Source organism: Camelina sativa, chromosome 2 (genome assembly GCF_030686135.1).
Source record: "Camelina sativa cultivar CO46 ecotype springtype chromosome 2, ASM3068613v1".
NCBI classification, from domain to species: Eukaryota; Viridiplantae; Streptophyta; class Magnoliopsida; order Brassicales; family Brassicaceae; genus Camelina; species Camelina sativa.
Genome location: NC_141881.1, coordinates 821,424 through 836,027, shown reverse-complemented (window position 1 = coordinate 836,027; position 14,604 = coordinate 821,424). Strand labels below are relative to the sequence as shown.

Genomic DNA, 14,604 nt, shown 5'->3' with positions numbered 1-14,604 from the left:
ATAAATACTTCTTAAAATCCCATGTTATTAATTCAATGATTTGTTTTTGGATTTCAAAATCCACATTATGTTTTAAATGGATTTGAATGGATTTGAAAGTGTAAAATAGAAGGATTCAAATCTAAGGATAAAACATGTTATTTCAAAATCCATGTATTTTGATTTCTAAAATTTACAATTCAATATGGATTTATAAATCACCTCTCCAATAACAGCCCCGAAATCTCTTTTGCCTTAGGAAATATTAATGAAGAACCAAAACATTATTTAATTTATTTTTTATTGATTTTTTTCCAGAGGTAGACACATAAAATTTGTTTAGGCGCTCAAAAATAACATAATATTTTATATGTACTTGTGCTATTATAGAAGCAAATATTTCCCGGTGTATAATTTTTTTTAATTTGCCCAACATATTGATATCGTTTATTAAAAAAAAATTATATAAAATTAAGTCTAAGTCAATTATAGCATAAATACTTAAAACACTATCTTATTCTTCTATAAATACTCTATATTTTTGTAGTGTTTTTTATTCTTCTATAAATACAATTAAAGCACTATCTTATTTTTCTATAAACACTTAAAACACTATCTTATTCTTTTGTCAGGTTCTCTCAGTTTTTTATCACACCCCTCCTAAATCCTGACTCGATGAGCCGAGAAATTTTTGTTGTTGATTCAGTTTATTTACACCAATTTATTCATTCATCTTAACCTTTGTCAATGCTAAATTTTTGATGATGTTTGTAAATATCATTCCAGAGTTTGAAGGTGCGAATGATGTACATATGCTCATCGTCTCCATCAACTCAGTTGCCACACATCCATGAATGACCACTCAGTTGCCATACATCCGTGCTAAATTTTTAAACCTAATTGGGTATATATGGTAATATATTGCAAAATCTCTTACTACCTTTGAAATATGGGTGAAGATATATTTTAGTGGCATTAAGGAATCACCAAAAGCCATCCATGCCATCCACCCACCAAAGTCCATATGTGATTCTAGTAAACTATATATGCTAGAAGGTGTTAAATACCTCATATCCATGCCATCAACCCACCAAAGCTTCTTCAATTCTTCATTAACATTGTTACATAAGTTACGCTTATTCTCAAAAAATATAAGAAGTTGTATGAGGTTCAAAAGAACATAGGAAGTTATGAGATCTGACTAGCTGACAGTGTTAATCGAAGAATTGAAGAAGGAAATAATGTTGAATAACTTTTTTTTTTTTTGGTAGTAATAAATGTTTAGAACTATCCTCAAATAGCATACATCTAAGTTTTTCTTTCAAGGTTAGCACACACTCTCAAAATATTCCAAAATAACATTATTAACTTGATTATAAAATACTCCCTCCGGTTTAGTTTAATTGTCATTTTAGAGATTTTTGAGTAGATTAAGAAACATTGTAAGTTGACAAATTTAACCTCTTATATCCATAGCAAATAGACTACGTGACTCTTCAAATCTTTTAATTGTATTAGATTAAATAAGGTTTTTTTTTTTGAGCAAAGATTAAATAAGATTATTTTTAAAAATTTATTGTAAAAATTACCTTGAAAGTTGGGAATGACAAGTAATTTAAAACAAAAAAATAAACCTTAAACGATATCTAAACAAAAACAGAGGGAGTAATAAATAATATATGATGTTACAAGATTGGAGATATACACACTAGATTTGAGTAATCAAAACATAAAGCGTGGTGAAGTAGATGATGCGATGTTTTATAATCACAGGCTTCTATGTCTCTTTTTTGTTTTAATTATTTCAATATTTTTAGCCTATATAATTGATTATGTTTGTAAATTCATTGATCAACTGGAAGTGACATATCAGTTTCTTAGTTTTTACGAAAGTCATCCTTAGATATTAAAGGATTCTTGGTAAAACGAACCATTACAAATTTCATATATATATTTACTAACAAAGTAACAAGTGGGAAAACGAACGGCTATATAGACCGTAACTAGCTACGTACAAGCAAAGCAACATCGAGTACTACTTTTAACCGATTAAATCGTATAGTTCCCGTTCCCGGTTAAGCATGGCTTCCACCATCACATCATTCCATGAATCAATTGGACCGGGTAAGCACCAATGCAGACAATCATTCTGAACATGGCTCTTATCCTTAACTCCAGCAAAAGGATTTGGATGCCGGTACGGTCCCGGATGCCCGTCTGGACGGAGAAGAGACATTCCAGTCGTGTCTAGTAGTCTAATGTTTGATCCCAAACCGAAACCTTTCCCAAATTTCTGAAACACCTCAACCTCAACATCACGCATCACATCATCAACGGTTTTCATTTTCGCCTCACCTTCTTTAAACGGCATCGTTCTGTTGCAATACCCACCAGTGTCCCACTCCCCATTCTCGAAATGGTCAGGCGTTGTAGTTCTGAACAGAACAAGCGGTTTGTGGGTTGAGTTCAGGACAAAGTCACGGAGAAGGTTTAGGGTTTTGCGGTAGGAGTAATCATAGCCGAGGTCTGTTAGGTTGTTTTTGCCTTGGCAGTAATGGCAGCCTGTGATATTGTTGTTCTCATGGAATATTGTGGTTTTCAGGAACCATTTGCCTCCAGAGATGACAACGTAGTCGAATTTAGAGTATTGCACGGTCCATTTGGGCTCGAGCTGGTCGAGGTAAAGCTGGATATCCGAGTTGTTCGGTGTTTCTGATTTGACAAGGAAAGGAGACCAAATGACTGATAGTGTGAAGTTGTGAGAAGGGAATCTCCATATCTTGGATCTGAACTCCTTATCATGATAGATTTCCTCCACTTCTTCCACCTGAGCAATAGATAAATTTAGATTCTTGATTACTTGTAGTCTAAGGAAACCTAAGAACCAAAGAATATATAGAATAAACCTGAGAGAGAATGCAGATGAAAGACTGGACATGGTTACGAGCGATGGAATCACCGATGAAAGCCCACCATTTGTTCTTGACAGAATCAAGAAACTGAGATGGGTTGAACCGAGGAAGGTCACAATCACGAGGCTTCCATCTCCAGAAGAGATAATTCACATCAGGGCGTCCATTCAAAAGACAATTCTGAAAATCTTGAATGTGATGGCAAGAGAGATTGGTGTACAGAGGACCAGATGGATCAGGTACCCAATCTCCAGTGAAAAGATCACACTTTGCTGATGAACCTGCAAACAAACAATGTTCGTTCACACAGACATTTCATCAAACACATGGTAAACATTAAACACAACAACACAGTAACCCTAATTAGAAATTCTCGACTCGATAAAGTTTATAAATTTCCATTAATTAGAGGTTAGGGTTTCCAAAATTAAACACCCAAGAAACCTAAAGACTCCGTAATCTGACAAAATCTGTAATCTTTTTACCAAAATTGCAAAAGAAAGATGATTGCTTTACCGTTTGCGGAAGAAGTATCCGGCAAATTTGGGGAAATTGGAGAGACGGTGAAACTGGAGATGATGAAATAGTAAGCGAGAGCGACTAAAGACAAGTAAACGAAGAACTTGACCAAGGTTCGATGACGACGATGATCAGTGGAAGAGGAGGAGGAGGGAACAGAAGAAGAAGAAGAAGGAAAAGAAGCGTCTTCTACAATCTTGGCGCCTTTTGGGCTATCAAGCAATACAAGTGTTAATTGCTGTTCCATTGAAGAAGAAGAAGAAGAAGAGAGAACAGTAAAGTGAAATTAGTTGGTGAAGCTATTCAATCAATGGTCCCTTTTATACTTGGCCTCCAGAGATGGTTTTAGCTTCGAAGATGAAAACGTTCTGTGATTTAAGAAAGAAAGAGATGTTTTTAGTTTCTTTATTTACTTCTTTTTTAAAAAATAATAATAAAATAGAGAGAAGAAAAAAAAAACATTTTATTTACTTTTAGTAAATGTAAGAAACCTATTTTATTTGATTATATTTTTCATAATTGATTTATATTTGATACTCATAAATTTGACATTTCGAAATAATTTTTTGATGGTATTTAGACGGTATTTATTAAACTATAATATATCCTCCTAATTTCTAGATATATATTATGAGAGTTTAAATTTAGATCATGACAAAATGACAATAATATAAATTTATAGGTTACGTATTTTTGTTTTTTGTTTTTTTTATAAAGAAAGTTAAAATATGACTAGGGGATTTGAGAGGGTATGTAAATAATTGATTTTCAGAATCTAAAATGGTTTCCTTGTCCTTTTGTTTAATTTATATTTATATTCAAATATTATTAGGAATAAGTTGAGAGTTATGTGTGAAGAAGAACATGCCCTATTTTTGGTCCTCACACCTTTTATCTTAAACTTTTGGTTTGTATCTCCTCAGCCCTTCGTTACAACACTTACCAACCTTTTCTTGAATCTTGGAACTTTGCATTTTACTATTTTAGCAAGCACTACAAGTTTTATTTAATTTTTGTATGGTAAAAGAATGATGATGGTATTACTGTTTCAATATTCGGTGGAAGTTTTACAATGGTAGTATTAGTGTGAATGAATTAACACTAGCTTAGTAGTACTATAAGATTAGAGAAGACATGGGAAACACTCTAGTGACTAGTGAGTCCATTCATTGCTTATAATTTTTTTTGCATAGAGGGATTCCTTGGACAATCTTTTCTCACTCGTTTTTATCATGCTCGCTACTGGTTAGTTATCTTTTTGTTCTTACTCATTATTTTTGTATTTTTGTAAGAAAATATCGATACATGAAAACTAAACCAACGGACCACGAAGCTCTGTTAAGAATAGATTCCCTATGTTGATATTGATATTGGGCCATGATCCTACGGTCTTTTTGTCATGTAAGGAAGGACCACTTCAGTAATAAGCCTTCGAGGAAGTGTACTACTCTACATATATGGACGAATCACGAATCAGTGAAAACTGAAAAGGAAAGAGTTAGTATAAAAGAGGTGACAAGTTAGGTAAAAGATAAAGTTCATAATCAAACTTATATCATTCCAACACATGAAGATATCGTATTCTTGACCAAAAAATCACAAATCAGTTAGGAAAAGGAAAAAGAATGGGAAATAAATATTACAAACCTTACACCGAGATAACCCGGTTTGTATATTCATAACACTAATAACCCCCTCCTAACCGGGTTCTGATAGCTCCGAGCAACTCAGTTTGACCAGTGAGGAGGAGAGTTAAAAAAAAAAAAAAAAGGTCTACGTCGTCCTATACTAACAAGAGTACAAGACCAGCGACAAAAAAAAATATTACAGATATTTTCCTCAAAGATAATTTTAGAAGAAAAAAAAAAACAAAATCAATCGTCAAATCAAAATCTAACCCTTTGTCGTGAATAAAAAAGCACACTTTACAATTACTTTTTTTTTTTTAAAACAAATAAATAATATGAAGATTGTAACAAAGAGGCAGAGTCATATTTGGTTGTGTTGCTATTACTTGTGGGAGAGCTTTTCATGAAGCTAATGATCTTGGAACTCTCATGCCGAATCCATGCTTCACCTTCTCAATCCTGTTTTCAAGTTTATCAAACATTTTTACTTTAAAAACAAATAAAAATCTCAAAACATAAAAAATTAACTTTGGTGTGTTAAGTGTTTATGCTTACGTTGGGGCTAATTTGCCAAGGCTCTTAAGTTCTTCACCTGAATCTCCATCAAGGATTCTTCCTGATATATCAACAATGTAAGAACGGTTCTTGTCTTTAGGAAGACCACGACCCACTAGTAACTCGAAATCTCTCTTGTGAAGCTCTCTTCCATTCACAAACACGTCTGTGTTTCCTGCAGCGCAGTTATCAGGCATTGGATGGCTAAACTCTTCAATAAACGGCTGCAACAACAACAAGTAAGCCATCCATTTCTTCATCAACTTGATGACACCGTTACAATAATTAATTCTAGAGAACAATGTGAAGGGACTTACAGGTATTATACCGAGACATGGCTTACTCATCACGCCCCAGAACCCAGCTCGGTAATCATACCTGAATCAGAGACATAAATTAGTAACTGAAACAGGCAAAAATCAAAAACCAAGAGAGAAACAATGAATGTTGAAAGTATTATTACCAATACTTTCCAGCTTGGATTGGTCCAGCAACTTTCTCAGCACTGCTAACAAGATCTTCCGGTATAAGATGTCCATTCACCCAAACCTCTAATGACTTCATCTCATCTTCATTCAGATCAGTAGAGGACCTCGTTGTGACCTCTGTGGACCCGTACTCACTACCCTTTCTGCTTCTTGGTCTGTTGTTGTTGTTGTCTTCTCTTCCGTTTGAGTACCTTGAATCTTCAGAGATCTCTGTGTTAGAGTATCCGTTGTAAGAAACCTCTGTCTCTGTAGCTACTGATTCCGGTTTCGGTGAGTCCTGTTTCATGTAAGACTTTTTTTGCTTATCCGGTTTTTCATAACCTAACTGCGCCATTCCGTAAGCGAGTGCAGCTCGGTTTACATTAGAATACTCAAAAAGTTCAAGGAGACTAGCACTAGTATCAGGAGCAGCTGATTCAGACGCATTTGAGCCTTTACCTCGCCGACGAACAGATTTGACCTCCTTCTGTTGTTGATCACTAGAAATGCTTGATCTCTCTTCATCATCCGAGTGTTGAGATTCAGACCGGATGCTTACCATAGTATCCTGATCATTCCTCTGTATTGGTTCTTCTTCATCTTTACACTGAAGATCGCTACCTGAGTTGTTGAAATCAACAGAAGAAAGTTCCTCTACCACCGCTGTGTTTGTTGTGCTTCTATCTTCAACCTCTTCAGAGACTAGGTTGGTTTCCTCATTACCAGAAGAGAAAACGAGTTTCTTATCAACGATTGTGAAACTAATAACTTCAGAACAAGCACCACATTGAAGCTTATGTTGCCTCCTTTCCTGAGCCAAAAGCTTCTTCTTAGGCAAGTAAAGCAGCTCGAAGCAACTGTGACAAGCTATGAAAGGAGCACCACCACCAAGAGGATGGCAACGACGAGCATCAGTATCCGACACAGCTTTCTTAACATAACCACGAGCAAAAGCACCACCACCCATTTCGGAATCAAGATCACTTGGCCACCTTGCGTAACCACCTCTAGGACCTGTAGAACCCATCGAAGATTGAAAACTCGAACTGTTGTTATTGGCACGCGGACTGTAAGGTGCCATGAGTTTCTCGCCACGATGGTAAGAAGAAACAGGGCTATAGGGAGGCATATCACTGTACTGTGTAGTAAGTTTCTCACCACGATGGTGAGAAGAAACAGGACTGTACGGAGGCAAGTCACCATACCTACTTGGTGTAGCTGGATAGTATGAATGTGGCTCAACGATATCAGAACCAATTTCAACATATTGACCAACAGGATATGGACGAGTCATCTGATTAGGGTAATGACCAGGAGGAGGATACCAGTTAGGATTAGGAACTGGGGGTGGCCTTCTATGGATTTGATACCCATAAGGATCTTGGTAACCTTGAGGATACATTCCAGGGTAAGGAACTGGCTCTGGATATGGATGGTAATAAGAAGGACCAGGGTTAGGATTAGGACCATGGAGATGAACTGGTCTAAGAAATGGCTGATTCTGATCTTGTTCTTTAGTTTTATCAACTGCATTACCACCACCACCACCACGGAGGAGATGATCTTTGATTGAATCTAACCTTCTTAGAAGCTCAGCTCGTTCTTGCTCAGTATACTCAATAGGGTTGCTGCTCGTGTTCTTAGAAGAAGAATCTGAACCGTAGTTAAGCTCACCAGGCTCGTCATTTCTCAAACTTTTGCCAGATCTTTGAGACCCGTTTAGCGAACTTGATGTTTTCTCCTTAAGAAGTGTATTATCATCTTCGCTTCTTGAAGAGCCAGCTTCTGATCTACCATCAGCTTCAGAGACATCACCTCGTGACCTCATCAGCTTTCTCCGATTAACCCAGAAGAGAAGACTAGGTTTCTAGGGTTTTGCTTTCAACTGCAAGTCAAAATCAAAAACCTCAACTTTAGATTTAAAAATTCATACCCAAAAACGCAATTGAATCAGATGAAACTACCAAACGAATGAAATCTAGAAAAAAAATTCTAAAATAAAAATGGAAACTTTTACTTTTTGTCTACTCGGAAGACAATACTTTTTGTCTACTCGGAAGACAATTTTGAGTTCATGGGCACACACACAGAGAGAATAAGATTCGATTTTTCGAAGCCAAACGAACCTGGAAGAATGTTGTAGTCGCCGCCGAGTTAGGTGACTTCTCCGGTGGTGAGGGGGGGGGGGGGGGGGGAAGAATTGATATGACACGAGAATCAATAAAACTCAAAAAGCTTAATCAATCTCTCTCTCTCTCTCTATATATATATATCTTTAAAGAACACAACTAATTTTCTAAAAAAAGGGGTTTTTTTTGAAAATTCAGAAGGAAATTTAAAGTCTTTCTTTCTCCAAAGTTAAGATCAATAATAATGTTTGTGCTTACTTGCTACCAAACTTGAGCTGGAAGGTTTTTAAGAATCATTAATTAAAAAAAAAGTTTAGGAAATGATTATTAATTTTCTCGCGTTTTCCTTGGCTTTCCCGGGAATCTTTTAAGGGAAAGACAAAAGAATAATTTGATGATGAGAATTTGAAAATCAAGAAAAAAATAGGAGGGGAAGAAGATGATCAAATTTATTTAAAAAAGAAAAACACGATCGAAGCAAAACAAAAGATCAAATTTTGGTAGTTTTTGATTTTGATGATAAACTATGTAAGGAGCGCGTACGTAAGCGCGTGATAGTATTATTAGACTGTACGGGTGAGAGAGCGGACCAGGTCTCGTTGACTCAGGCGGTATAAGGAGACTACCAAATTATTAAAAACCTTTTAATCTTTTTTTTTTTTTTTTTTTTTTTGTTAAAAAGCATTCGATTAAAAACTTAGGAAAGACAAAAGAAAGTTTTACAGGGCCACAGCCCAGTTAAATATAAAAGATGTGAAAGCCCAAATAGGTAGAAACTAAACCGAGTGTTTGAAACCTAGTTAGAAGAGAACCACAACTTGAACCAGTAGTTGTAATTAAACCAAGAAAACGGTTGAGCTCACCAACCACCCAAACCAGCTTCAATTATTGTCACCCCGAGATTCATCAGTGAAGAGGTTGAAATTTCAGATCGCAGTTAGAAATTAGGGTTTTGCACTTAGGTCGACCTCCTCGCAGAGTTAGAGAACCAGTGATGAAAAAGATCAAGAGAGAGCGTCGGGTTCGTGTCACGCAAGCTAGAGGCTCTGTTTCTAATGGTAGTATCAATCTGGCGTAGTAGGAGGTCAGAGGATTTGTAGCTGCTTCGATGTAGCCGATGATTTCTCTCCGTCCATAGCGTGTAGATCGTTGCTTGCCAGGCTAGAAGGAGGAGCTTTTTTAAGACCCGAGGTCCCCTGAATGACCCAAGACTCTGAAGAGTAACGGACCACGATCTAGAAGGGGTGTATAAGCATCGATCCGCAACATTACACCACACCAACCAAGAGAACGAACAGTCAAAGAAGAGATGGTCCCTGCTCTCTGGTTCGGTAGCGCATAGCAGGCAGCAGGAATCAACCTGCAGTCCCCAACTCAACATTCGATCACGGGTTGGGCATCTATTTAAGACAAACAACCAAGCGAGGAACTTATGCTTTGGGATTCCTCCAGAGATCCACACAATACTATGCCAAGATACAATCGGTAACTTCTCCCTTAGAGCTGAACAGATATTTCCTGTTGTATGAGAGTCTTTTGAGTGATCATCGATCCACCAGTAGTAAGAGTCAGCTTGTTGCAGTAAGGTAATAGTTGAAATCTCAATATGCACATTAACCATTTTATCTGATCTTGCAGCAGGTAACCTCCAAGCCCCCCGTCTCCACAAATCAGCTAGTCTAGCTCCACGAGGGATGCCTATTTGATGAAGTCCAACATCAGAAAGATAAGTTTCCATTCTTCCCAGTTTACTCCAGTGGTCTGTCCAAAATTGACAACTAGTTCCATCTCCCACTTTTAGCCTAATCCATGGATAAACTGCATCTCTAATCCTTAGAAACTTGTTTGTTATCCAAGAGTTTTTGCTATTAGGTTTAAGAGTCCCGAATTTGCTGATGTTATCCGACAATACTGCAGATCTAAACCAAGCAACCCAGACCGAACCTGACTTGAAGAAGAGAAGCCAAATGAGCTTCGCCATACACGCTTTGTTCCAGGTAAATAAGTCTCTAATTCCCAACCCTCCTTCTTTCTTCTCTGCTGTGACTATTGTCCATGCGACTCTTGCTGAATGGTGACCCTCTGTAGTGCCTTTCCAAAGGAAAGCACTCGACAGAGAGTTTAATAACCTAATACACTTTTTTGGCAGAACAAAACCGGAGCACCAGAAGTTAGAAATACCAGCAATGACCGAATTTAGCAGTTGAAGCCGGCCAGCAAAAGAGAGAGTCTTAGTGGTCCAAGCATTAAACCGGCTCTTCACCTTTTGTAGCAACGGGGCGCAATCCAATAAGGTGAGTTTTTTAGTGCAAAGTGGAAGGCCTAAGTATCTAATTGGTAATTGCCCGTGACTAATGCCAGTGATAGTATGGATGTGATCAATCTCAGATTGGGAGAGACCTGAAGTAAAGAAACTAGTCTTTGGCAGACTGATAGCTAGTCCAGAGACTGCTTCAAACTCGCGCAAGACCTGTAGAACATTTTGCACTGAAGAGGCAGATCCATCCGTAAAGATCAACAGATCATCAGCAAAACACAGGTGGGTTAGTTTCTGTTTTTCACACTTGTGATGATATTTGATCTTACCTTCTGCCGCTGCTTTGTCCAAACAGGCTGATAGACAGTTCATAGCAAGGACAAACAAATAGGGAGATAATGGATCCCCTTGCCGCAAGCCTCTGGAACCTTTGAAGTACCCGTGAACTGTTCCATTAAATCCAACAGAGAAAGATGGCGTGCAAATACAAGCTCTTAGCCATCTGAGGTATAATTCAGGAACTTCAATACCTCTTAGACAGCTAAATATAAACTCCCAACGAACAGTGTCAAACGCCTTTGCAATGTCTACATTAATAGTAACTCGCTTTGCTCCATTCTCTTTGTGATATCCACTTACTAATTCAGCAGCTAATAGAGTGTTTTCTACTAACAGCCTTCCTTGGATAAACGCAGTTTGGTTTGGCTGTACAAGATCCGGGAGAGCAGGCTTCAGCCTCGCGACAAGCAACTTGGACACAACCTTGTACAGGGTGTTTAGACACGAGATGGGTCTGAAATCCGATATCAAAGAAGCACCAGGAGCTTTGGGGACTAGAGCAAGTATGGTAGCGTTGACCGCTGATGGAAGAAAAGCCGTATTGAAAAATTAAAGGATACTCGAGGTGAGCTCTTGTCCCAGAATTCCCCAAGAAGACTTGTAAAACGCTGAGGTAAATCCGTCCGGCCCTGGAGCCTTGTTTGCATTGAGTTTGAATAGCACAGTTTTTATTTCCTCCTCTCCTGGTAATCTGACCATTGATTGTTTCAGCTCAGGTGGACATCGATAGCTTAAAATACTCTGGAACCAACTCAACGAAGCGGGAAGCGGCTGGAGGATAGCCGGATTTAGCAAGGACTGGAAGTGGTTGACGGCTAAGTTACTCATTTCAAGCGGGTCATCAATGACAGATCCAGAAACAGAGGTAAAAGACCTAATGGCGTTAAAAGCATTTCGCATTTGCATAATCCGATGGAAGTATGTAGTGTTTAGGTCTCCCTCCTTTAGCCAGTTAATGCGGGATCGCTGTCTGAAATAGGCTTCTTCTATTTTCCTGAGAAACTCCCATTTTGACATAATATCTTTTTCTTGTTGGAACAGATCAAGGGTGGGATTCGCCAAAGCTTGGACCTGCACAGATTTAAGTAACATGTTAGTCTCTCTCACTCGATTTTGAATGTCTGAGAAATTCTCTCGAGATAGTGTTTTAAGCTCTCTCTTTATTGTTTTCTGTTTTGCACTCAAAGTTGACAAACATGTTTCCTGAGAATGCAGGATTCCAGCCAAGTTCCAAGCAGTATCAACCGTGAGGAGAAAGTCAGGGTGTTTGGTCAGGAAGTTAAAAAACTTGAAAGGCTTAGTACCAGCAGAGGGAAGGGGGGCAAAAAGGTTTAAAAGGCATGGAGAGTGATCAGAGATTTCAGGGGCTAGGAAAGAGACAACACTATTTGGGTAAGCAGTAAGCCAGTGGTTGTTTGCTAAAACTCTGTCTAGCTTTTTTGCAATGGGATTTGAAACGCTTTTGTTTGACCAGGTAAACAGTGATCCTTGAAAACGCAGGTCAAAAAGCTCCAGTTGTGAGAGGCAGTCCCTTAGCTCCAGCATACGGGAAGATAACCGACTGACATCAGGACTAGAGTGCTCTGCAGGGTGAACAATTTGATTGAAGTCACCACACAAAATCCAGGGAATGGAATCAAGAATCAGACTCTGTTGAAGCCCCAAGAGTTCACACCACAGGTCAGTACGGTCTTCACCAGTGTTAGGTGCATATAGAGCTGTGAAGAAAAACCTATGACCACCCTGAATGGTGATTTCGCAGGTGAGCAGGTTCTTAGATTGATGAATGACTGTGACTGCTGCCGGATCTTTCCAGATGACAATGATTCTACCACTTTCGTCTGAGTTGTGATTAGAGGCATAGTGCCAACCAGGACAGGTAAGGTTCATAACACGGTTCAGGTTAGGTTCTCTTATATGGGTTTCAAGAATAGCACCAAAAGTTGGCTTATGTAAATTTAGCCAAGACACAAAAGGCCGATGCTTATCCGGGTCATTCAGACCGCGAATATTCCAACAAAAAGGTTGTATGTACATGGAAAAGAAAAGAGGTTTAGGAACTAGTAGAAGCATCCTCCTGAGGAGGAGGATGTTTCTCAGAAACAGAAGGTGGGGAGTCTATAACCATTGCTGAAGGCGAAGAGGGGACAGAGTTTTTTGAGAGGGGGTCAGTTTGCTTTGTGGTCAAGGGGATTGGGGTTGAAACGGGTGCATGAGGAGTAGGGGGGACAGAAGAGAGTGGCAGAGAGGGTTTAGCTAATACGGTAAAGGGATTATACGATGCTATTTGAGAGGGGGTTAAGGTAGAAACTATATTTGAAGGGATAGACACTTTAGTGGTTTTTTGGGCTTGATGGGAAGAGGAGTTAAGATCAGGAGAAGAGGCTGGCTGTTTCCCTGAAGAGGGTTCAGACGTACAGGCAACCTTTGAAGCATTCTTTGAAGGGGATCCAGGCACACTTGAAAGTGGTAGTGATCCTGAAGTTGTATTAGCTTTGACTGCAGTGCTTTTTACAGTCTCTTTAACTAAAGAATTTTTCGTTTGTGTCCAGGAAGGAGTAACAGACGGGCAATATTTGATGACATGGCCAATCTCCTTGCAATGAGAACATGTAGGTGGGATCCACGGATACTCAACCTCGATAGTAATGACCTCACCATTCTCCCTTTCCACTTCCACAGAGGAGGGTAAGGGTTCATTTAGGTTTCTTTCTACCTTAACATGGGCAACAGAGAGGCTTACCAAATTCTTTGTAAACTCATCCATCTCTTTAGGTTCACCAACGAGTCCCGCGACCAGACTAATACCTTTGTGATGCATCAGATCAAAAGGCATTCCTTTAAGGTGTGCCCAAATGGGGATCGCATCAAGATCAGTGCTTGCACCACCCGAAGCATCCCACTGAGCCACCAAAAACATGCAATCACCAATATACCACATTTTCTTTTCAAGGACCCTTGTTCGCAGGTATTCATTTGGCAGCCTGACTAACATTGAGTTATTAGCATGATTGAGATGAATTTCTAACTTTTGCCCTTTACCCCAAATATGACTGAGCACACTTTGTATATGCTTGTAGGCCGGCAATCGACCTTTGAATCGACCAATAATGAAGTCCTTATGAATTTCAGCACCCTCAAGGAAAACAGAGTCCGGGATGGTGACACGAGGCTTTCCTTCAGGCGAGAGTTCAACCGGAGCTAGTCTAGTGAGCGATCTATCAGCAATAGATTTGAGTCTTTGAGCTAGGGAATGAGCTGGCTTGGTTTGAGTAGGAACGGATTCTGTTTGGAGCGAGGGGATACGGTTTTGGGCGTGTAGCAAAGTGGTTGCATCAGAAGAACTGGTAGTAGGGATTGAGGGAACTTGAACTTGAGGAACATGGACTACAGCTTCAGGAAGGGGAGACCCAGAAACTGAAGGAGATGGGGGGTTCGTGGCAGGAGTAGGAACAACCGAAGCCTGGGTTTCAGCAGGAAGGGTGGGGGCAACAGCAGTAACTGTTGGACAAGGAGCAGCTTGAGGAACTCTGCGACCAACTAGCTGAGTACTAGAAGATTGGGTAGCCTTAATGAAACGTCGAACCACCTTTGGGGGAGGGGTGGCTAGTAATCCATCTGTCTGAGCTACAGTGTTTCCAATTGCAACTGTAGCTCGAGTTTCAGATCTAGGGTTTTGTTTTGGGGAAGCATGGTACGAATTGAGGATTTCCTGAGCCTGGGCATTCACTACCACAGGAGTAGACTTATGATGGACAGGAAGGGCGAGTATAACTCTCTCAGGGTTAACATAATCAGATTGAGGAGAGTTTAGTTGAT

At 39.1% G+C, this 14,604-nt stretch overlaps 2 protein-coding genes across 2 annotated transcripts; both read right to left on the bottom strand.

Moving 5' to 3' along the window:
* Nucleotides 1–1,860: 1,860 nt before the first annotated feature.
* LOC104712584 (protein trichome birefringence-like 26) lies at nt 1,861–4,179 on the bottom strand. The gene is made up of 3 exons (XM_010429511.3): nt 3,408–4,179; nt 2,886–3,172; nt 1,861–2,806 (listed from the first exon to the last, which is right to left on the bottom strand). The coding sequence occupies exons 1-3, from the start codon at nt 3,655–3,657 to the stop codon at nt 2,021–2,023; spliced, it is 1,323 nt and encodes a 440-aa protein (XP_010427813.2). The 5' UTR covers nt 3,658–4,179; the 3' UTR covers nt 1,861–2,020.
* Nucleotides 4,180–4,947: 768 nt separating this feature from the next.
* LOC104712573 (uncharacterized) lies at nt 4,948–8,804 on the bottom strand. The gene is made up of 5 exons (XM_087478872.1): nt 8,187–8,804; nt 6,057–7,945; nt 5,911–5,971; nt 5,594–5,817; nt 4,948–5,497 (listed from the first exon to the last, which is right to left on the bottom strand). The coding sequence occupies exons 2-5, from the start codon at nt 7,886–7,888 to the stop codon at nt 5,440–5,442; spliced, it is 2,175 nt and encodes a 724-aa protein (XP_087334998.1). The 5' UTR covers nt 7,889–7,945; nt 8,187–8,804; the 3' UTR covers nt 4,948–5,439.
* Nucleotides 8,805–14,604: the final 5,800 nt, after the last annotated feature.